General features: G+C 41.8%; 1 protein-coding gene across 2 annotated transcripts in view; it reads left to right on the top strand.

The window, feature by feature from the left end:
- Positions 1–23,386, top strand: part of fam219aa (family with sequence similarity 219 member Aa) — a 96,119-nt gene that overhangs the window by 5,206 nt on the left and 67,527 nt on the right. For both annotated transcript variants that reach the window (XM_072497267.1, XM_072497266.1), the window contains exon 2: positions 19,828–19,927. In XM_072497267.1, the coding sequence (XP_072353368.1) occupies positions 19,828–19,927 (100 nt within the window). The remainder of the gene's footprint in view (positions 1–19,827; positions 19,928–23,386) is intronic.

The raw sequence follows: 23,386 nt of genomic DNA, 5'->3' as shown, positions 1-23,386 counted from the left end.
AATAAGGCTTAAAAATATAAACGGTTCAGAGTACCTAGCAAAATTTCTGGCAACTGTTTGTATACCTGCTAATACCCTTCAAGTTCTGGTTGTTTCAAGTGTTTTGAACAGACTCGGGATCAAGCCATTCCTTTTAGTTACAACCATGATGTAGGTCTGCTCTACATTTCATGTTTTTTTGCCAATTGTATTTGTTCAAGAAAATATGTTTAAAATTTGATGAATATCTGAGTTTCTAATAAAGTTCTGAGAAGTGCAATCCTGCAATGATGACCATCAAGTAGCGATGTATAAAATGTTTCAGTAAGTTGGAGTATAATGACATGGGTTCACCATTCAATGCATAGGTTTTGTAACACCTATCTAGATTTTTAATAGTGCCACATCATTCACCTAACTTAAGAAAAGTACCTGGGATTGAAACGCCAAAGTGTAACAGTCACCAATGCCAGTAACCATTTTTGCAAACAGAAAATGCTGGAAATTTGCCTTTTTATTTTGGGAATCCAAGAACCAAGAGTTCATGTTGCCACCCTAGGGAAAGGTTTAACATTTTGAGGCAGAGAAGTTGATAGAAAATGCAATGATAACTCATCACCACTGTTGGTGGGTATAATCTCAAGAAGACGGTGATTAAATCTGCACTCACCAACACTCACTGTGTTAAAATGTGCTCATGGGCCTCTTTACTCATTGTCAGCCAAATTTGTTTTATAAATTCAGAGCACCCAATTCATTTTTTCCAATTAAGGGGCAATTTAGCGTGGCCAATCCACAGACCCTGCACATCTTTGCATTGTGGAGGTGAAACCCACGTAAGCAATGTGCAAACTCCACACGGACAGTGACCCAGAGCCGGAATCGAACCTGGGACCTCGGCACTGAGGCAGCAGTGCTAACCACCGTGCTGCCCCATTGTGAGCCAAATCCTGTATCACATTTAAACATTTTACTTTGGAATTGGTATCAGAATTCAGGACTGATAGTATCACCAGATATATGTTGTGAATGAGGATGAGCAATGACCTTGGATTAATGTCCCATTCAACGGGTGATGCTTTCAAAAGCACACTGTATTCTTTAGGACTTTAGTTCCTTGTGGGGAGTGAAAAATCGCATTCTGCCCCTCGGGGAATGTCTGCTTCCAACTGACGCCTAAGTATTAAATGTGGCTATAAATGACCACTTCCGGACATTAAATCAATGGTGATTATGGTAAACTTGTACAGCCTTAATCAAAGATGCTGTTTTGTATCACAAGGATCAGGTTTTTCAACTCAAACCACTGACATATGGTACCACGTTTCTTTGAAATTTGGGCTTTTATTTAAGAACATGTTTTACTGAAATTGTTTTTACTTTCATTGTAATGATGATGTTTCAGATTTCCAGCTATTTCAGTTTTGCCAAGTCCTTCCACCCTGAGATGTGAAATTTATTCTGTTCTTGTGACTACAGGACATCACAATTAAAATATTTGAAACCCTTGAGTATTTCATTTCATCAACTGGCTTTGATTTCTCTACTTTTTGTCTACTTTTCTCAGCTTATAATTAGCATCTCAAGTGGAATGCTGCAAACAGTGTCTTGCCCAATTTTACATCACAGCCATTTCCAGAAGCTGATGAATAATAATAATAATCACTTATTGTCACAAGTAGGCTTCAATGAAGTTACTGTGAAAAGCCCCTAGTTGCCACATTCCGGCACCTGTTCAGGGAGGCCGGTACGGGAATTGAACCCGCGCTGCTGGCATTGTTCTGCATTACAAACCAGCTGTTTAGCCCACTGTGCTAAACCAGCCCCAGTAGTTTATTTGTTCAGTATTTTATTATATATTTTCCCTTCAATGTATACATGCACACATAACTAGATGCGCAATATGCACACATATTTTCTAAAGATTCTGGCATATCCAGTCTACACTCACTACTGAGTGAATCATGTTTGAGAAAGACCAAATGATTTTAAAACTTTACAGCAGTTTCAAATATTTTTGAATAGCTGCCGCTATAATATTTGTATTTGTTCCAGAGTGGTAAATCAGTTCAAACAATGCAAATACTTGTTGGATCAATTAAGTTTTTTTGTATAAATAATATTTAATTTTCTCGACCCTACATCTTGAAGATATTGAAGTTTAAATGTTTGTGGACCGTTATGTAATTTAACATGAGAATATTTTATGTACATGAAAAATTTATTCATTGGCAACGATGAATTATAGCAGTCCGTGTCAGGCATTAAAGGTCTGAAAGTACTTGGGCTGGATTCTTTGCACCCCAACGCCGATATCGTGGCTGGGGGGGGGCCTTATACGGCAGCACGAGAGTGTCCCTTCAACATTTGAGCAGGTAGTCCGGGTCGGGCGCAAGGCCGATCGGGGGCAGTATGTTTAGGGTCCAGCTCCGTGGTCTGAGTCCGCCATGGAACACGGCGCAGCCTCTGACTCGGAAGTGCGGGGGCCTGTATCTGCAGCAAAAGCTGCTAGATTCACACTGCTGGCCCACTGCAGGGCTAGGAATATGTGGCCCTTTGACGGCAGTTTTTCTGGCGTGGAAGTTCACAGTTTCTACGACGGTGTGGGGACATAGTCCAAGAATCAGAGAATCCAGCCCCTTGTCTTTGTTCAAATACAACCTACTGATTGACATAGCAGCATGATAATGAACAGCATTTAGTAGAACAGAACTTGAATGTTGCTGAAAAGGGAGATATTTTGCCGAAGCTTCTCATTTACTCGTTTCACCACTACTGTCTACTGCAATCCTAACTTCACCAGTCAATATATGCATTTGAATTCGCACAGATCGATACATTACAAGATTGGTCTTATTAGCAATCTTTTTATAAGAATCTTTCTTGTCATAAGTAGGCTTACATTAACACTGCATTGAAGTTACTGTGAAAAGTCCTTTGTAAATAGGGTCCTAGCCATTTTCTCACCTTGCAAGCTCACTGCAGAAAAAGAGCACATCAAAGCTAGGCTACAGGTCAGTAGCTATCCTGATCTGATCATTGTTCACTGTGCAAATGAGCCATAGGCCACCCGCCACCGTCCAATCTGAAAAGTGCCTAATCTACCCCAAATTATCCATGAAAGGCAAATTATATCAAATTTGAACAACATGTTCGGGATGCAGAGGTGGTCATAGATAGAAGCTTCAGGGATGTAGTTACTCCGATGAATAAAGATAGATGGGTGACGGTGAGAGGGGCTGGGAGGAAACAGTCAGTACAGGGATCCCCTGTGGTCGTTCCCCTTAGTAACAAATACACCACTTTGGATACTGTTGGGGGGGGATGACTTACCAGGGGTAAGCCATGGGGTACAGGTCTCTGGCACAGAGTCTGTCCCTGTCGCTCAGAAGGGAAGGGGGAGAGGAGTAGAGCATTAGTCATTGGAGACTCCATAGTTAGGGGGATAGATAGGAGATTCTGTGGGAACGAGAGAGACTCGCGGTTGGTGTTGCCTCCCAGGTGCCAGGGTGCATGGTGTCTCGGATCGTGTTTTTGGGATCCTTAAGGGGGAGGGGGAGCAGCCCCAAGTCGTGGTCCACATAGGTACCAACAACATACGTAAGAAAAGGGATGTAAGGCAGGAATTCGGGGAGCTAGGATGGAAACTTAGATCTAGGACAAACAGAGCTATTATCTCTGGGTTGTTACCCATGCCACGTGATAGCGAGATGAGGAATAGGGAGAGAGAGGAGTTGAGCACGTGGCTACAGGGATGATGCAGGAGGGAGGGTTTCAGATTTCTGGATAATTGGGGCTCATTCTGGTGTCGGTGGGACCTCTACAAACGGGATGGTCTACACCTGGACCAGAGGGGTACCAATATCCTGGGGGAGAAATTTGCTAATGTTCTTCGGGAGGGTTTAAACTAGTTCAGCAGTGGCTTGGGAACCTGAATTGTAGCTCCAGTATACAGGAGGTTGAGAGTAGTGAGGTCATGAGTAAGGTTTCAAAGTTGCAGGAGGTTCCGGCAGGCAGGAAGGTGGTTTAAAGTGTGTCTTCTTCAATGCCAGGCGCATCCGGAATAAGGTGGGTGAACTTGCGGCATGGGTTGGTACCTGGGACTTCGATGTTGTGGCCATTTCAGAGACATGGATAGAGCAGGGACAGGAATGGTTGTTGCAGGTGCCGGGGTTTAGATATTTCAGTAAGCTCAGGGAAGTTGGTAAAAGAGTGGGAGGGGTGGCATTGTTAGTCAAGGACAGTATTACGGTGGCAGAAAGGACGTTTGATGAAGACTCGTCTGCTGAGGTAGTATGGGCTGAGGTTAGAAACAGGAAAGGAGAGGTCACCCTGTTAGGGGTTTTCTATAGGCCTCCGAAAAGTTCCAGAGATGTAGAGGAAAGGATTGCAAAGATGATTCTGGATATGAGCGAAAGCAACTGGGTAGTTGTTATGGGGGACTTTAACTTTCCAAATATTGACTGGAAACGCTATAGTTAAACTACTTTAGATGGGTCAGTTTTTGTCCAATGTGTGCAGGAGGGTTTCCTGACACAGTATGTAGCTAGGCCAACGAGAGGCGAGGCCATTTTGGATTTGGTACTGGGTAATGAACCAGGACAGGTGTTAGATTTGGAGGTAGGTGAGCACTTTGGTGATGGTGACCACAATTCAATTACGTTTACTTTAGTGATGGCAAGGGATAGGTATATACCGCAGGGCAAGAGTTATATCTGGGGGAAAGGCAATTATGATGCGATGAGGCAAGACTTAGGATGCATCGGATGGAGAGGAAAACTGCAGGGGATGGGCACAATGGAAATGTGGAGCTTGTTCAAGGAACAGCTACTGCGTGTCCTTGATAAGTATGTACCTGTCAGGCAGGGAGGAAGTGGTCGAGCAAGGGAACCATGGTTTACTAAAGCAGTCGAAACACTTGTCAAGAGGAAGAAGGAGGCTTATGTACAGATGAGACATGAACATTCAGTTAGGGCGCTCAAGAGTTACAAGTTAGCTAGGAAGGACCTAAAGAGAAAGCTAAGAGCAGCCAGGAGGGGACATGAGAAGCGTTTGGCAGGTAGGATCAAGGATAACCCTAAAGCTTTCTATCATAGAATATTTCTTTTTCATAGAATTTACAGTGCAGAAGGAGGCCATTCGGCCCATCGAGTCTGTACCGGCTCTTGGAAAGAGCGCCCTACCCAAGGTCTCCACCCTATCCCCGTAACCCAGTAACCCCACCCAACACTAAGGGCAATTTTGGACACTAAGGGCAATTTAGAATGGCCAATCCACCTAACCTGCACATCTTTGGACTGTGGGAGGAAACCTGAGCACCCGGAGGAAACCCACGCACACACGGGGAGGATGTGCAGACTCCGCACAGACAGTGACCCAAGCCAGAATCGAACCTCGGACCCTGGAGCTGTGAAGCAATTGTGCTATCCACAATGCTACCGTGCTGCCCGCGTATCCCCCAGCATATCTATAGATATGTCAGGAATAAACGAATGACTAGGGTAAGAGTAGCGCCAGTCAAGGACAGTAGTGGGAAGTTGTGCTTGGAGTCCGAGGAGTTAGGAGAGGTGCTGAATGAATTTTTTTCGTCAGTACTCACACAGGAAAAAGACAATGTTGTCGAGGAGAATACTGATATTCAGGCTAGTAGACTAGAAGGGATTGAGGTTCATAAGGAGGAGGTGTTAGCAATTCTGGAAAGAGTGAAAATAGATAAGTCCCCTGGGCCGGATGGGATTTATCTTAGGATTCTCTGGGAAGCTAGGGAGGAGATTGCTGAGCCTTTGACTTTGATCTTTAAGTCATCTTTGTCTTCAGGAATAGTGCCAGAAGACTGGAGGATAGCAAGTATTGTCCCCTTGTTCAAGAAGGGGAGTAGAGACAACCCAGGTAACTATAGACCAGTGAGCCTTACTTCTGTTGTGGGCAAAATCTTGGAAAGGTTTATAAGAGATAGGATGTATAATCATCTGGAAAGGAATAATTTGATTAGAGATAGTCAACACGTTTTGTGAAGGGTAGGTTGTGCCTCACAAACCTTATTGAGTTCTTTAAGAAGGTGACCAAACAGATGGATGAGGGTAAAGCAGTTGATGTGATGTATATGGATTTCAGTGAAGCGTTTGATAAGGTTCCCCACGGTAGGCTACTACAGAAAATATAGAGGCATAGAATTCAGGGTGATTTAGCAGTTTGCATCAGAAATTGGCTAGCTGGAAGAAGACAAAAGGGTGGTGGTTGATGGGAAATGTTCAGACTGGAGTCCAGTTACTAGTGGTGTACCACAAGGATCTGTTTTGGGGCCACTGCTGTTTGTCATTTTTATAAATGACCTGGAGGAGGGCGTAGAAGGATGGGTGAGTAAATTTGCAGATGACACTAAAGTCGGTGGAGTTGTGGACAGTGCGGAAGGATGTTACAAGTTACAGAGGGACATAGATAAGCTGCAGCGCTGGGCTGAGAGATGGCAAATGGAGTTTAATGCAGAAAAGTGTGAGGTGATTCATTTTGGAAGGGATAACAGGAAGACAGAGTACTGGGCTAATGGTAAGATTCTTGGCAGTGTGGATGAGCAGAGAGATCTCGTCGGTATCCATGTACATAGATCCCTGAAAGTTGCCACCCAGGTTGAGAGGGTTGTTAAGAAGGCTTACGGTGTGTTAGCTTTTATTGGTAGAGGGATTGAGTTTCGGAGCCATGAGGTCATGTTGCAGCTGTACAAAACTCTGGTACGGCTGCATTTGGAGTATTGGGTGCAATTCTGGTCGCCGCATTATAGGAAGGATGTGGAAGCATTGGAAAGGGTGCAGAGGAAATTTACCAGAATGTTGCCTGGTATGGAGGGAAGATGTTATGAGGAAAGGCTGAGGGACCTGAGGCTGTTTTCGTAAGAGAGAAGAAGGTTAAGAGGTGACTTAATTGAGGCATACAAGATGATCATTGGATAGGATGGACAGAGAGCCTTTTTCTCGGATGGTGATGTCTAGCACGGGGGGACATAGCTTTAAATTGAGGGGAGATAGATATAAGACAGATTTCAGAGGTAGCTTCTTTACTCCGAGTAGTAAGGGCGTGGAACGTCCTGCCTGCAACAGTAGTGGACTCGCCAACACCAAGGGCATTCAAATGGTCATTGGATAGACATATGGACGATAAGGGAATAGTGTAGATGGGCTTTAGAGTGGTTTCACAGGTCGGCGCAACATCGAGGGCCGAAGGGCCTGTACTTCGCTGTTATGTTCTATGTTAAGCAAGCCATTTCACATTGCTACAGCACAGTTGTTCACGGTGTTGTTTCCCATCAACAGGATACTACTGTCAGTCCGAAAAGATGCAGCACCTTGCACACACATTGTGCAAAGTCATCTGTGAATTTGTACTGATGCAATGCCAAGTACGTAGCCATACATCCCGGCAATTGGCTGATCAAATCAAACATGTTTCTCCGGCTATTCATAATAGACATGGAGTACTGACTGCACTCAAATAGCCCACCCTTGCGAAACCTAAACAAGACGTCTACTCTTAAATGTGATTGTGCGATTAGGCAGCATTTACTGAACAATCCTGAGTGTGCTAATAGCTACATGGGTTTAAGATCATAAGGCACGCTTGTAACCTGACTCATTCACGCTTGCTACAAATGACATACACTCATATTCAAGGACCTGTTTTCTGCAAACAAAAATAATATTTTCAAACCTTGAACCTTTTTGAATTACCTGGAAGCATAGGGAGCCTATAGTTCTCCATTGCTTTCTCCATGGCAACACATCTGATCGTCAGAAGGGTGGCATCACCACCAATTCTGTAATTCTCAGTACTGCTCTTGTATGTCCACCCTAGACTATTTAAAACCCCAGTTTCTGACTTAGAGGCAGCTCTATAGGTGTATCTGCACCACATGAACTGCAGCTTTTAAAGAAGGTAGCTCACTACCACCTTCTTATGGCCAATTAGGGATAGGTGATAAATGCTACCTTAATCACAATGCCCACAATACTTGAAAGAATACTAAAAATAAATCCAGGTTGACTGAGCAGTCGGCACCCTCTCTAGCATAAATTATGAAAGTTTAAAATTTGGTATTCTTGCATTTGTGCTGAAGGGTGCAAAATGAAAAACTTCAACGTGTCTCTTTTCAGCAATATCATGAACAGAATTCAATGGCCAAGTTCTTTATTCACCAAGAACCCAAAGTGTTCTGAAAGGATCAATACAAATTCCTTAAATAATCCATACTCTTGTTTTTTTTTCCTTTGTAAGTATCTGTATCATACTTGGTCATTGAATAGTTTTATTGGATTTCAATTTGGCACCAAAAGACATTTGCTTTTCCTCATGGAGCAGTATATTCACAAAGCCCCTGTAATGCTAGACACAAGTGATTTCACATTCCATGTCTTGTTCCGATCATTTTTGAACATTAGCTTATTCATCTTCATAATTTAAATCTCTAGCCGATTTTGATCAATTTAAGCAATCTCTGTATTAGGAAATGAATGTTGATCTGTTAAACTTTTGCCCGGATGTTTCCTGGCTGCAAAACATGTGTTTGTAGCATAACATGATAGAAAAAAGGGGTCCAGAGGAGATCACAAGAATGATCCCTGGAATGAACAGCTTGTCATATGAGGAACGGTTGAGGACTCTTGGTCTGTACTCGTTGGAGTTTAGAAGGTTGAGGGAGGATCTTGTTGAAACTTGCAGGATACTGCGAGGCCTGGGTTGAGTGGACATGGAGAGGATGTTTCCACTTGTCGGAAAAACTAGAACCAGAGGACACCATCTCAGACTAAAGGGATGATCCTTTAAAACAGAGATGAGGATGAATTTCTTCAGCCAGAGTGGTGAATCTGTGGAACTCTTTGCCGCAGAAGGCTGCGGAGGCCAATTCACTGAGTGTCTTTAAGACAGAGATAGATAGGTTCTTGATTAATAAGGGGATCAGGGTTATAGGGAGAAGGCAGGACAATGGCAATAAGAAAAATATAAGCCATGATTGAATGAGGAGCAGACTTGATGGGCCGAGTGGACTAATTCTGCTTCTATGTCTTATGGTCTTATAATTTCATATTCCGTTCAAAGGGGTGAAATATGTGTCTTAGCCACAGGTTTTAAACCTGAATAAAGGTATCTCTTGGGGTATGAAAACAGGTCTAGCTTAAGTGAGCTAGGAAACTAGGTGGAAAGACAAGGCAGTGGCAGATCTTTAAGGAGATATTCAGTAACTGTGAGAAAAGATTTATCCCAGTAAAAAAGAAAGACTCTTAGCACTGTTGCTTCACTGCGCCAGGGACCTGGGTTCGAATCCCGGCTTGGGTCACTGTCTGTGCGGAGTCTGCACGTTCTCCCCGTGTTGTGTGCGTTTCCTCCGGATGCTCCCACAATCCAAAGATGTGCAGGTTAGGTGGATTGGCCATGCTAAATTGCCCGTAGAGTCCAAAGGTTATGTGGGGTTTTGGGGATAGGGTTGGGGTGTGTAGGCTGCTCTTTCAGGGGTTGGTGTAGACTCGATGCGCCAAATAGCCTCCTTCTGCAATGTAAATTCTATGATTAGAATGCGTCGTCTGAGACTGAATAAGTGAATTAAAGGTTGTATCACATTGAAAGAAATACTAAAATCTGCAAAATTTAGTGGTAGGTTGGAAGATTGATTAGATCTGAAGAGCCAGCAAAGAATGACTAAAAAAATAATAGCGGGAGATAGTTGTGTATGAAAGAAAGCTACCTAATGATGAAAAATAGGTAAAAAGAATTTAAATAGAAAAACAGAAACTAATGTTAGTCCTGTAGAGAGAGAGAGTTGGGGAATTGATAATGGAAAGCAAGGAAATGACAGAGGTATTGAACAATTATTTTCTGTCTTCACTGTAGAAGACTTGGAAAAATTTCCCAAAGCTACTTTAAAATTAAACAGTGAACAGGATGGAGGCATGGTAGCTCAGTGGTTCGCTCTGTTGCTTCACAGCGCCAGGGACCCGGGTTCGATTCCCGGCTTGGGTCATTGTCTGTGCGGAGTCTGCACATTCTCCCCATGTCTGCGTGGGTTTCCTCCAGGTGCTCCGGTTTCCTCCCACAGTCCAAAGATATGCAGGTTGGGTAAATTGGACATTCTTAATTTTTCATCAATGTAACCGAATAGGCACCAGTGTGGGGTGACTCTGGGATTTTCATAGTAATTTCATTAGTGTTAATATAAGCCTGCTTGTGACACTAATAAAGATTATTATGAAGGAATTTAAAACAATTATCACTTTTGGAAGACTGCTGGACCTAAAGACTGACAATTCCCCAGGATGAGATGGCCTCAAAATAAGTGGTTGCAGAGGCCCCAGTGAATTAGAAAATAGCTAATGTTGCACCTTTTATTTAAGGAAGGAATGAGTTAGAAACAAGAAAACTACTGCCAGTTAACCTAACAGCTGTCATAAGGAGCTTGCTAAATTCCATTGTTATGGAGCCTGAAGCAGGATACGTAGAAAAACATAATGTGATCAGGCAGAATCAACATTGCTTTGTGAAAGGGAAATAATGTTCAACTAATTTGTTCAAGTTATTTGAGGAAGTAATGAGTGAGGTGAACAAAGGGGACCTGTTGATGTGCTGTACTTGGATTCCAAAAGGAATTTGATAAAGTGCCGCTTAAAAGCTTACTACACAAGATAAGAGGTAACAGGAGGTAACATATCAGCAAGGTTAGGTAACAGGAAGTAGAGAGTAGGGATAAATGGGTCTTTTTCGGGTTGGCAATTTGTAACTGGTGGAGTGTCACAGGGATCAGTACTGGGGCCTCAACTATTTACAATCTACATCTGTGATTTAGGTGAACAATGTATCGGAGTTAAATTTGCTGTTAACACCAACATAGAATCATAGAATTTACAGTGCAGAAGGAGGCCATTCGGCCCATCGAGTCTGCACTGTCTTTTGGAAAGCACGCCCTACTTAAGCCCACACCTCCACCCTTTACGTTAGCGACCTTTAAGACTTATGTGGATAGGCACATGAACAGACTGGGTATAGAAGGATACAGGCGGTTGATCTAGATAGGACTCATGATCGGCGCAGGCTTGGAGAGCCGAAGGGCCTGTTCCTGTGCTGTATTGGTCTTTGTTCTATCCCGCAACCCCACTTAACCTAAGGGCAATTTAGCATGGCCAATCCACCTAACCTGCACATCTTTGGACTGTGGAAGGAAAGCGGAGCACCCAGAGGAAACCCACGCAGACACGGGGAGAACGTGCAGACTCCGCACAAACTGTGACCCATTCCAGGAATCGAACCTGGGACCCTGGAGCTGTGAAGCAACTGTGCTACCCACTATGTTACCGTGCCGCCCTCACACCGGTGAGGTGAGGGGGTTCACACCGGTGACTGACTTGACGGGTATGATAGGTATGAAAGTAAGGGAGGTAGCCTGCAAAGGGATATAGACAGGTTAAATGAATAGGCAAAAACCATTGGCAGGTTGCTTATAATGTGGGAAAATGTGAAATTGTCCACTTTGGCAGAAAGAATAGAAAAGCAACATACTATTTAACTGGAGAGATATTGCAGAACTCAGTGCTACATAAAGGTCTGGGTGTCCTATATGTAATCCAAAAATATTAGTATACAGGTACAGCAAGTGATTAGGCAGGCAAATTAAATATTGGACAAAACAAATGAAATTAATAGCCTGGAACATTCATACTAAAAGAAGTCTGTAATATATTAAGTTATATACCTGTTTTCATCATTCTGTTCAATTATTTGCAGAAACACAAATGGTCAGTGACCTGAAAATTTAACATTAAAACAATGCAAATATAATTTAACTTTACTATTTTAAGTTTTAAAAAAGATTGCATTTCTATAACTTTAACATCGGAAAATGTCTGAAGATGCATTTCAGGAACACTGCCAGACAAAGATCGGTGCAAATCCAAAGCTTTATAAATGCAAGTTTTTTTTAAACCGAAGAGGAGAAATCTTTTTCTTTAAAGGGTTTATCAGTATGTGGAATTCTCTTCCCCAGAAAGCAGTGGAGGCTGGGTCATTGAATTTATTCAAGGCTGAGTTAGATAGATTTTTGATAGACAAGGGAGTTGAGGGTTTTGGGGGGCAGACCGGAAAGTGGGGTTGAGACCACAACCAGATCAGGCATGATCGTATTGAATGGCAGAGGTGGTTCAAAGGGCTGAATAACCTACTCCTGCTCCTATGTTCCTGTGAAACTCTGAATCAAAAATGGCTGTGACTAGTGTAAATTGATATCATGTAAGGGATCCTCATTGTCATTGCCAGCATTTCTCCTTTAAGTAGAAAACAAGGGGGCAGCACAGTGGCGCAGTGCATTAGCCCTGCAGCCTCACGGTGCCAAGGTTCCAGGTTCGATCCTGGCTCTGGATCACTCTGTGGAGTTTGCACATTCTCCCCGTGTTTGCGTGGGTTTCGCCCCCCAGAACCCAAAGATGTGCAGGGTAGGTGGATTGGCCACGCTAAATTGCCCCTTAATTGGAAACAAATGAATTGGGTACGCTAAATTTAAAAGAAAAAACAATAAGTAGGAAACAAACCAAACCAATACATTATATAGTATGACTGATCAACTGAATGACTCAGTAGCTTCTACCTCTAAATCGGAAACTGTGGTTTCAAGATGGAGTGTGAAATTTGAATTTGTAATCTCGAGGGGCAAACTAGAAGAATACTGAGAAATAGGCATTTTGTTGATGCTACCAATCTGATGAGATAGAGCAGTGAGTACGTCTGCCTCTTCTAATGGATAGATATATTTGTGAATATGCCAATGGCTCTTCTATCAACTAAAATTGCCCAAATCAGGTAACAGATGATTTCATCACATTGCTTATCATTTATCTCAACCTCAATATCCTATTTGGTCCATATCTGCTCTTACTGCAAAAACTGCTTTTAACACCTGCCTATCTCTGGCCCTGCTTCAACCTTTCTGTTGCTGAAGCCTTCAAACAATCTATTATCTTGCACGTTGAATATTCCGTTGCACTTCTGGCTAGTCTTCGTTAACTTTAGCATATTTAAAACCCCGGTGTTCATATCCTAACCTTAACCAAGGCCTGTTCAGCCATTACTCCTGAACTTGCTGATCTATATTGGCTCCAGGTCTTCAGAAGCCTTGTGAATTTTTTTTCCGTCTAAGCAAAGCCTTGGTTTCCTTTTGTTCATATCCATTTGTGGTCTTCCTGCTTCCTATCTCTGTTTCCTGTTTACAATCCACCATAAACTGTGTTCCCCTAGTTCTCATCTTGTGCAAGCCCACTAACTTTGCATCCCTGCCCACAGCCATGCTTTTTCCCTATAGAAGGCCGAAGATCTGGAATGAAATGAGTAAAGCCCCTTGCCCCTCTCTTCTCCTTTTAAGATAACAACAACTTGCTTGTATAATAGTGTCAATTATATATAAATGTGACTAGCATTATGAAACAAAATTTGACACCAAGCCATGGAAAATGTTTTGCCAAGGAATTGGTTTTAAGGTGCATCTTAAGAAGGACGAAAGGCAGAGGTTTAGGGGGAATTCCAGAGGTTTAAATCTCGGCAACTGAAGGCCTGGCCACCAATGGAGGAATGATTAACAATGGGGATGCTGAAAAGGCTAACATTGGCGGGTGGTTATCGAGCTGGTATAGGCTGCAGATATAAAGAGCAAGACCATGGAAGGATTTGAAAACAAGGATGTTAATTTTAAAATTGAGGCTTTTCTTAACTGGGAATTATTGCAGCTTAACAGGCACAGGGATGAGGATTACATGAGACATGTGTGAGTTAGGATAAAGGCAGCAGGGGTTCGATTGAACTTAGTTCACAAGGGTAGAGATGGGAGGCTGGACAGCCTCTTTGACCAGACCTTTAACCATCTGTCCTAATATCTATTTTAGATTTGTATTGATCTTTGTCTGATAATGCTTCTGGAAGGCTTCTTGGGACATTTTCCTGCATTTAAGAAACTTTCTAGATGCAATTTTCTTTTTAAATCAACTAGTGAAGCTACAATTATATTTTCACTGTTAAAATTTGTTAATTTTTAATGTCACAGGTGAAAATTGTTCATCGTGTTTCTGTAAGGAATTGAATAGAATATGAAACCAAGTGAAGTAGATAATTAAACATAATATAGAATCCTTTTAGTAAGGCATTTTCCAAGCAACTAATTGGATTTGCTTTATCATTAAAACACTGCATTGATTGCCGAAAAGCAATAAAATACCTCCTTTTAAAAACGCACATGCTTCTGGAAGTTTATTACTGTGATTTCACAAGTAGATTGTTTTGCATCTAAATTAATGTGGGTTTTTACAATGTTAAACAATTTTGATTTTTTTTTTTCCCCTTAGGGAAAGAGTGGAGAAATCATTCTTGAAAAATGCATGAGAACCTGACATAGACAAATTTTAAGTGAGTGGGTAAAACTTGCATTCCTCCATTTCTAGCCTCGTGTGCACCCTGATTTTAATCTCTCCACTGGTAGTAGAAAAATAGTGTGGGGAAGTGTGAGGACTTTGGACACAGGAAAGATAAATTGGAGTTTTTATTTTTGTTGAATGGTGAGTAACCAAGAGCTGTAAAGGAGCAATGAAATTTGGGAGTCCCAAGTTCACAAATCAATAAAAACTATTAGAAAGGCACAAAAACCCCCCAAAGATTTTTAGATGAGAAATCAAACCTATACCCCACGTATCCTTTCATGTGAATGTAAAAGATTGTATGTCATCATCTCAAAGAACAGAGAATTTGGCCTTTGTGCCCTGGCACATCCATCAGCCAATGCCAATTATGCTTCATTTTGTAACCATCTTGCTGTTTAAAAATAAATACTTCAAACAATAGAATGAGTCAAGACTTCACATTTTCTTTCAACAAAGCAAACTTTCAATAAAATAATTGAATAACATAACCACTATTAACAACAATATGGTTAATAGCTACATATGTTGCACATTTCGGTTTATTTCCCCAACAATTATCTTCTAGAGAATAATTTAAATTATATACTTGAAATTATTTACTCGTTCAGGAGCCAACCAGCAGTATGTAACATTCCTCTGAATTCTCTTCAGCTGCAGCATTTCAGAGATAAAACTTTCATTTACCATCTCTTGACTGGATGCCTCAGTTCCTTGTTCTGGTTACTTTTCCAATACTTCCAAACCATCTGTTTGTTACTTTCTTTGCTACAGCACTCTGTGGAGACTGCATAAATTCTGTACCACTGTAGAGATTTAAACCACTGGATTCTTTCAGTAATTTCAAACTGGGCAATCTTGACACTCTGTTCCTTCACAAAATTAAAACCGAGATTAAGCCTCAACTGTGTTCTACGTCAGTGTTTTCCAAACGTTTTTTCCGGGGACCCATTTTTACCAAGCGGCGGACCTTCATGATCTAACCCGGCCGACCTTCGCGGCCCACGCCGGCCGACCTTCGCGGCCCACGCCGGCCGACCTTCGCAGCCCACCCATTTTCTCTTACCTTGTTTGCTGCTGACAAAATGGAGGAATCGCAATCGTGCCCCAAGCACGTGATTTCAATGTTCGAGGGGCGTGACCTGCTCTCTGCCTCCCTTCAGGCGGGAAGATTACATAGAATTTTTTTTTACATCTTCTGAGTCTCCGACTGCACAAATTTGCGGGCAACAGCCGCAGCAGCCGGCTTTTTTTTTTACAAGTTCGGGTGGGGGTTTATTTGATAAAAGTTTAACAGGAAAAAAATGCAGAAACTGAAAATGTTTTCATCCTCTAGAAATTGGAGGTTCATCACATTTCACCTAAACAGTACAATTAAAAATGTAAAAAACTAAAAGGCAAAATCAATTAATTGATAAAGCCTCCAAACATGACCTGCAGGCACTTTGTTTTGGAATGTTTAAAAATCAAGATTTTAAAAATTGACATCTCTTGGTTGAAGTTACAGCTGCGATGAAACCATCGTTGGATCACTCGTCATTCTTGGAGTAAGCGACTTCCACTTCATCAGCATCAAAGTTCAGAAAGCAACCAGTCATATCATTCTCCCGGAACTTTTTGCAGCCGGCTTTTAACAATGCCTGCTGCGAATGGCCTTCAAAAAGGCTGCGACCAGATTTTTAAAAATGCACCCGCGCTGCGCATGTGTGCCCGCTCATCGGTGCACATGCGCAAAACTCTGATGCTGCATTTTTTTATATGTTCGTGGCCATTTTGAAGGCCACTTGCAGCCGGCATTATTAAAAGCCGGTTGCTGCGGCTGTTGCGTGTGGATTTGTGCGATCGGGAGCGCCGCGGCAGACGGCTCCACGACCCTCCTGACACCCGCCTGCGACCCACCCGCAGGTCGCGCCCCCAACTTTGACAATGCCTGTTCTACATGGTCGATTATGAAGTTAGTTTTGTTGCTCGATTACAGTGCAGTCCTATTTAACTGTAATTTACTTTGGCCATCCTCAAGCCACCCGCAGCCAACTCTCAGCAAAAGCACCCAGATGAATTGAAGCCAGAGAACTACGCCTCCTATGTCGCCTGCTCTGGGATGCCCCAACTCCTTATTAAACAAACATGGGTCACCTCTTGAACTACTATTTCTTTAAATGTTTGGCAATCTCTAAAGCCTAAAATTGTAATTACCTTACCTTACAGCTTTAATATTCCCAGAATTAAAAATGACCTCAAATATTTATATGCACCATCAACTAATTATTTGCAATTCGTACAGGCACCTGTACAGATCACATATGGCAGAGCTTCAGGTTGTGAGATGGGGGTTGGGTGCTCATGCAGCAACAGCGACTTTGGAGCTCAGGCTGATTTATGACAGTGAGGTGTTGGGAAAACAAAGGTAGATTTGGATTTGTTTATTGTCACGTGTACTGAAGTACAGTGAAAAGTATTTTTTCTGCGAGCAGCTCAAAAGATCATTCGTACATGAAAAGAAAAGGAAATAAAAGAAAATACATTTCTTTTAAGGGATTTATATTTGTATTGGTAAACATAGTTTTAAGTGGGTTTAATTTAATGTTTCTGTGCCTGGGAGGGTAAAACCTATAGTTAGATTCATGCAGGACAAAGGTGTGTGTATGTTTGGGAGTTGGTTACGTTCCAATTGTGTTTAGAGAGGTCTATGGCATGAATAATAAATATAAAGCATAAGCATGTAACTGTTGCTTAGAAACTGGGGCCTTGCAGAGAAGCTTTTTTAGTTGAGCTAATTTGTGGGGGCCAGTGATGTGTAATGAGAGAGAAGGCAGTTCTCACCGCTCTGCTAGGAGCAGTTGGTTTAGAAAACTAGACAGGGAACACCTCTCAGCTTTGCGAGAAGAAAAGCCATACATTGGCGTAATCATTAAGAAAACAAGTGCAGAGCTCAGAGCAGCTCATTAAGTAAACTACAGAAATGAAGAGATGTAACCAAGAAGTCTGGAGTTAAGTGCACAGAGACCAAGATATTGTTCAGGCGGATTTAAGGAAGAGTAAGCAAGGTATTCTCAGTTAGAGATAATTGTAGTCACCACAGTTAAAGTGGGAAGCAGCCTTCAAAAGTAAAACAAACATCTGAAGCCATGTTAGTACAGTCTGAGAGTCAAGAGTTAAGGCAAATGTTTGCAGCACGGTAGCATTGTGGATAGCACAATTGCTTCACAGCTCCAGGGTTCCAGGTTCGATTCCGGCTTGGGTCACTGTCTGTGCGGAGTCTGCACATCCTCCCCGTGTGTGCGTGGGTTTCCTCCGGGTGCTCCGGTTTCCTCCCACAGACCAAAGATGTGCAGGTTAGGTGGATTGGCCATGATAAATTGCCCTTAGTGTCCAAAATTGACCTTAGTGTTGGGTGGGGTTACTGAGTTATGGGGATAGGGTGGAGGTGTTGACCTTGGGGAGGGTGCTCTTTCCAAGAGCCGGGGCAGACTCGATGGGCCGAATGGCCTCCTTCTGCACTGTAAATTCTATGATTTGCGCAGCAGTCACAACAAAGGCATCCTAAAGATGTTAAATCCTGAACTGGATTCACTGTTAAAACTGGAGCAGATGCTTTGTTTAAAATATCATTTGGAAAACCTGGCCTGGATTCCGGAATGCAAAGCACTAAGGGAAAGCATAATTGTGAGAAGATTTTAAAGCATGTTTTTGGAAGTGGAGTTTGGAACTCTCACTGATGATCATCTGGGGGGGGGGATTCTGAGGAGACATCCACAAAAATTCATTTGGGATTCAGAGTGGAGAGAGTGTATTTGCCTACAGTGTGCCTAAAAGGAACTTTGTGTTAATGAGACTGTTGTAGATTAAGATGTACTTTATAATGCATGTAATCCTAAACCTGTGATTAATTGTTAAGTGAAGGGGCAGTAAATGCATATTGTATCATAATCCAATTTTTTATCTTTACTGAAAGTTTTTTTTTCTTGTTTGAACTATTTAGGAGTCCTGTGAGACTGTTCCTCCGCATTTTTTTAATTTTTTATAAATAATGTTAGTCTTTTGAGCCAGGGTTCCATTCTGGGATCTTCCTGTCCAGTTATAACATCAATTGGGATTATAACAGAGTCCCCTTTAAATCCTCGTGACATTTTGGTGGGGAGAGCCTAATGGACTGCAACCTGAGGTCCACTTTCTGCTGCATGGGTGTCACCTGGCAAAAGCACTGCCATGCGGAAGCACAGTGGATGATTCTTGGGGCAGCACCTCCAGAAGGATTCACTAGTTTGGAGGGAGATTGAAGATTCACGTGACTGACATCAATGCTTCATGGGTTACATGATTAGAGCACATTGTACTATTGCATTAGCCTTTATTCCCTGCAGCGCGGCATGGTGGCACAAGTGGTTAGTACTGCTGCCTCACAGCGCCAGGAACCTGACTTCAAGTCCGGCCTTGGGTGACTGTGTGGAGTTTGTACATTCTCCCCGTCTCTGCGTGGGTTTCCTCCGGGTGCTCCGGTTTCCTCCCACAGTCCTCCCACAGATGTGCGGGTAAGGTGGATTGGCCATGATATATTGCCCCTTAGTGTCCAGGAATGTGCAGGTTAGGTTAGATTACGGGGGTAGGTTGGGATGGGCGTAGGTGTGGACCCAGGTAGAGTGCTCATTTGAAGGGTTAGTGCAGTCTCGATGGGCTGAATGCCCTCCTTCCGCACTGCAGGGATTCTATGATAAAAGATTGAGGAATGTTCTAATCAGCATAGTCAGATTAGCAAAGATGCTGATAAACTATTTCCTTTGCTGGGACAATCAAGAAAAAGGGGATGTACACTTAGTTTAAGAACTAAGCCACTCCAGAGAAAAATGAGAAAGCACATCTTCACACAAGGTTAGTAGACACCTGGAACTTTTCCCCAAAATGTCTGCAGTTGATAGCACATTCACATTGAGCCTTTAAGAGGATTTTTACAAAAGCAAAATACTGCAGACGCAGGCAATCTGAAATAAAAACTGAAATTGCTGGAAATATTCAGCAGCACTGACCGCATCTATTGAGCGCAAAACAGGGTTAACAATTCTGATCAATGACTTTTGTCATAAGAGGTTTTTATTTAGTTAAGGTTCTCGAGGGTTATGGAGCAAAGGCAGGTAAATGGAGTTGGGGTAGATGGACTGTGATCAGTCAAGAGCTAATTTCATGGCAGAGAAGGCACCAGGAGCTGAACGGCCTATTCCTGTTCCTCTGGAAATCAATCTGGCAAGTGTTTATGCAAGCATTATGCTAATTGATATAAAGTCGCTGAGCTTCAAAATTCGTTTGAAGTATACAAGCCGATTAAGCAACGTTATTGTGTCATTTGCTCTTTACACAGTTCTTCAAAATATTGCTCAACATACTTTTAGACACTAATAATAATGCACTTTATCATTCCAAACAGGATCCCACAGCCACCTCCATCTCTGAAGGTGAGTGTGGCACCCGAGAGGGCGAGACTGTGACAATGAATTACAAGCCATCCCCACTGCAAATGAAAATAGGTGAGCTACAATGTTTGAACACTATATTGGTTTTGTTTAATACTGTTTCTGTTATGGGAAAATTATTGGTTATTTCCTTGTTCACATTTAGTACTGAACGACCTGTTTTTGATATGATGACACTACAGTTGAACTGGACATCGTGCAATCTGCTTGCTAGTTGTTTTTATTGTGGCACAGTTTTGCTGCAGGTTCATTCCCATGGGCACAGTAAACACATTTATTGCTGTAGAATGGCTGTACATTTAGTTCACGGAATATAAGAGGAAAATCCCAGCTCTGAAATTGCTTTATGTTGTGTAATTAAATATAGGAATTTGAAGAACTTTCTATTGTTCTACTTTCCTCTATTTACCAAGCACGGTAAAATACAAGTGTATGTTTTTTTGAAAGTACACCAGATCCAGCTCAACTAATTTGATACAAAGCATCTGTGGTATAAACATTGAAGAGTTTTGCTGTTTCGGGCAAAATGTTTACTTCGCTTCAGTATATTGTGGCAAATGGTGCATTTTATATAGGTTGCTGTAAATATAGATATTATTGTCTTGTCCAATGAAACCTTATAGACTATTTTTCCAACATGACAGGAGTTGATACAAATCCCTGACAGTCCAAACAATCAAGCATATATGCCTTCTGCTTAACTGGTTAGATTGAGCTCTGAAGCTTGACAATATTTGAATTAAATTTAGTTGAATAAAGTGCACTGTAGATTTTCCTCATGCAATTGTTTTGTAACTACAAAGCATATAGTCCATTTGAGGGCAATATTATGGAAGAGGGAAGAATGAGAAACTGAAGTGTTGAACATCAACACTTCGGTGGGGTGCTCATTTGAAGGGTCAGTGCAGTCTCGACGGGCCGAATATCCTCCTTCTGCATTGCAGGGATTCTATGATAAAGATTGAGGGATATTCTAATCAGCATAGTTAGATTAGCAAAGATGCAGATAAACTATTTCCTCTGCTGGGACAGTCAATAAAAAGGGGGTGTGCGCTTAGTTTTAGTGCTAGGCCACACCAGAGCAAAATCAGAAAGCACATTTTCACACAAGGTGAGTAGACATCTGGCACTTATCCCCAAAAAGGCTGTACCTAGTTGTGGTTCTGTACTTAGTCTTCAAAACCGTACAGAATTGGTTGATAAAGGTGGATCACATAACGTGGAAAATGATCTGTTCAATGATTGTTCAAGGCTGACGGAATTTGGTTCACTTTTTCCCACCCTTCAGCTAGTAATTTTGTATATTTCACATCTGTGCAATAGAAGAATTATTTTACAGTCAACAAGGTGCTCATCTTTTACAAACCATTTTTGGTCCATGGCTAGTTATGGTGACTTTTTTTTAAATTCTTAAATTTATTTTTTCCTTTGGTGTGCACATGTACTTTCTTTCACTCTCTGCCCCTCTCTACCTCCTTTTTAATTTCTGTTTGGCTGACATTCCATTTGCATCATAAATTTGAATACACTGATCAAGTTACAGTATAGTATTTGAGTTGGTTTCAGAAGGGCATGACATGGGAGCTAGGGTAATGGGGAAGCAAACACTTGCAGTGTACAATGCCACCTTAAGCCCTGGTAAAGATCAGTATTTCTGTCTCGTTTTGAAATATCCTCTAAATCCCCTGTTATGATCTGACAGGATGCGGACGTATCTACAACGGAGCCTCTGGCTATGCTGATTGTATTCAATGGTTGTAGGTTCCTTGTGGGAGTTGTAACCCTCTTAAAAATAAAAAAGATTAAAATTGGAGCTGGGGCCCAGGAAGTGAATTGTAGATGAAGCAGTTTTGTAACAGATAAATTCCTATTCTGTTTTCGTAGGACTACCACAGTGTCCTTCTGGAGAGAGAGTCCTTTTTTTCACAATGAGGATACCGTCCATTGTGGCACTGCCACTGTGCTAAATGGGACAGATTTTGAACAAATAGAGCAACTCAAAACCCTAACCATTTACCTATAGAGAGTTGGAAGGACAGGGGCACCAGATGATTGGGAACATCATCACCTACAAGATCCCCTCCAAGCCACACATCATCCTGACTTGGGATTATATCGCCATTCCTTCAATGCTGTGGGTTCGAAATCCTGAAAGTTCCTTTCTAAAGTATCGCACCAGACGGACTGCAGCGGTTCTCAAGGGCAATTAGGGTTGGGCACAAATGCTAGTCTTACCAGTGCTATTCACAACCCATGAAAGAAGATTAAAAAAGGAGAAATAGTGAATTTGCTTTTTCACCGTTCGAGTTTGCATGTGTTATGCTATTCATTTATATTGTCCCAGTCACTTTGATTTAACTTCTGAACAAAGGCACGAAACAGAGAACATACCCATGACCAGTATTGCTTATTAAATATGTGGATGGATCTCGCCAGTTACAGGAAAAACCAGCTTCTTTGCAAGTACATTACAAACATAAAAATATATATTGTGTTCCCATTGAATTGAAAATGATTGCATTAAAACTTGACAGTTTCACTGAATTTCTACAATTCACAAGTAAAAAGACTAATTTTTCTAAAATGCATGCTTTCATCTTTGTAATCGCAGTTTTATCCCACATGCTCCAGAACAATAATAGAAATAAAAAATTACACATTGGACTGGCATTTTAGGTTACAGTGAAACAATAGCATCATTACATAGTTTTTTTTTCCCCCAGCCTATAAAACATATAAAATAATAGCTTTAAATGACACCAGATTTTGTAGTGGAATAGCAAATTGTCCTAACAGGTTCGAGAGTTTGATCTAAATATAACCCAGGTTCAGGTGGTGAATACTTCTGCAGAGCATGTCAGCCCCTTTACCACTGGTCCGTGGATGTATCTGTGCAATGGAATTGGCCAGGGTCAAATTGTTGATTATAAATTCAGACTGATATTAAGTTTACTTCACTGGGGGACAGGAAGAAATTTCACAGAGTTTCATTTTCTCACGTGTTACCTGTTGTTAGTCACTGCCCTCAAAGTTTGATGAAGTAGATTTCAGAGGAGAGCATATATTTTGATGTTTGTGGACTAAGTTGAACATGACCAGTTTAATGGCCTTTGGGTATCCGAGTTTCTTTCGTTCTTATAAAAAGTTGCATTATCAGCTACAAACATTCCAAGACAAATAGGTTTTGAGCAATTTAACATAATTTCAAAAGTCAAAAGCCCTTAAAACAATATCATCCATATTTTTGTACTACCTAGACACCCATTGCAATGTCACATACACACTTTATGCAGCTGTACAACCTTACACAAGGCAACAAGTTATTTGGATAACTTAGGAATAACTTCCTTTTAAGCAATAATGGTAGCTTAGGGTGCAAACATCTGGCGGGATTGTAACAAGTGGCTGGTTTAGCACAGGGCTAAATCGCTGGTTTTGAAAGCAAACCAAGGCAGGCCAGCAGCACTGTTCAATTCCCGTACTAGCCTCCCCGAACAGGCGCCGGAATGTGGC

Source organism: Scyliorhinus torazame, chromosome 3 (assembly GCF_047496885.1).
Source record: "Scyliorhinus torazame isolate Kashiwa2021f chromosome 3, sScyTor2.1, whole genome shotgun sequence".
NCBI lineage: Eukaryota > Metazoa > Chordata > Chondrichthyes > Carcharhiniformes > Scyliorhinidae > Scyliorhinus > Scyliorhinus torazame.
The sequence above is the reverse complement of the archived record's forward strand: the minus strand, read 5'-3'. Positions and strand labels throughout refer to the sequence as shown.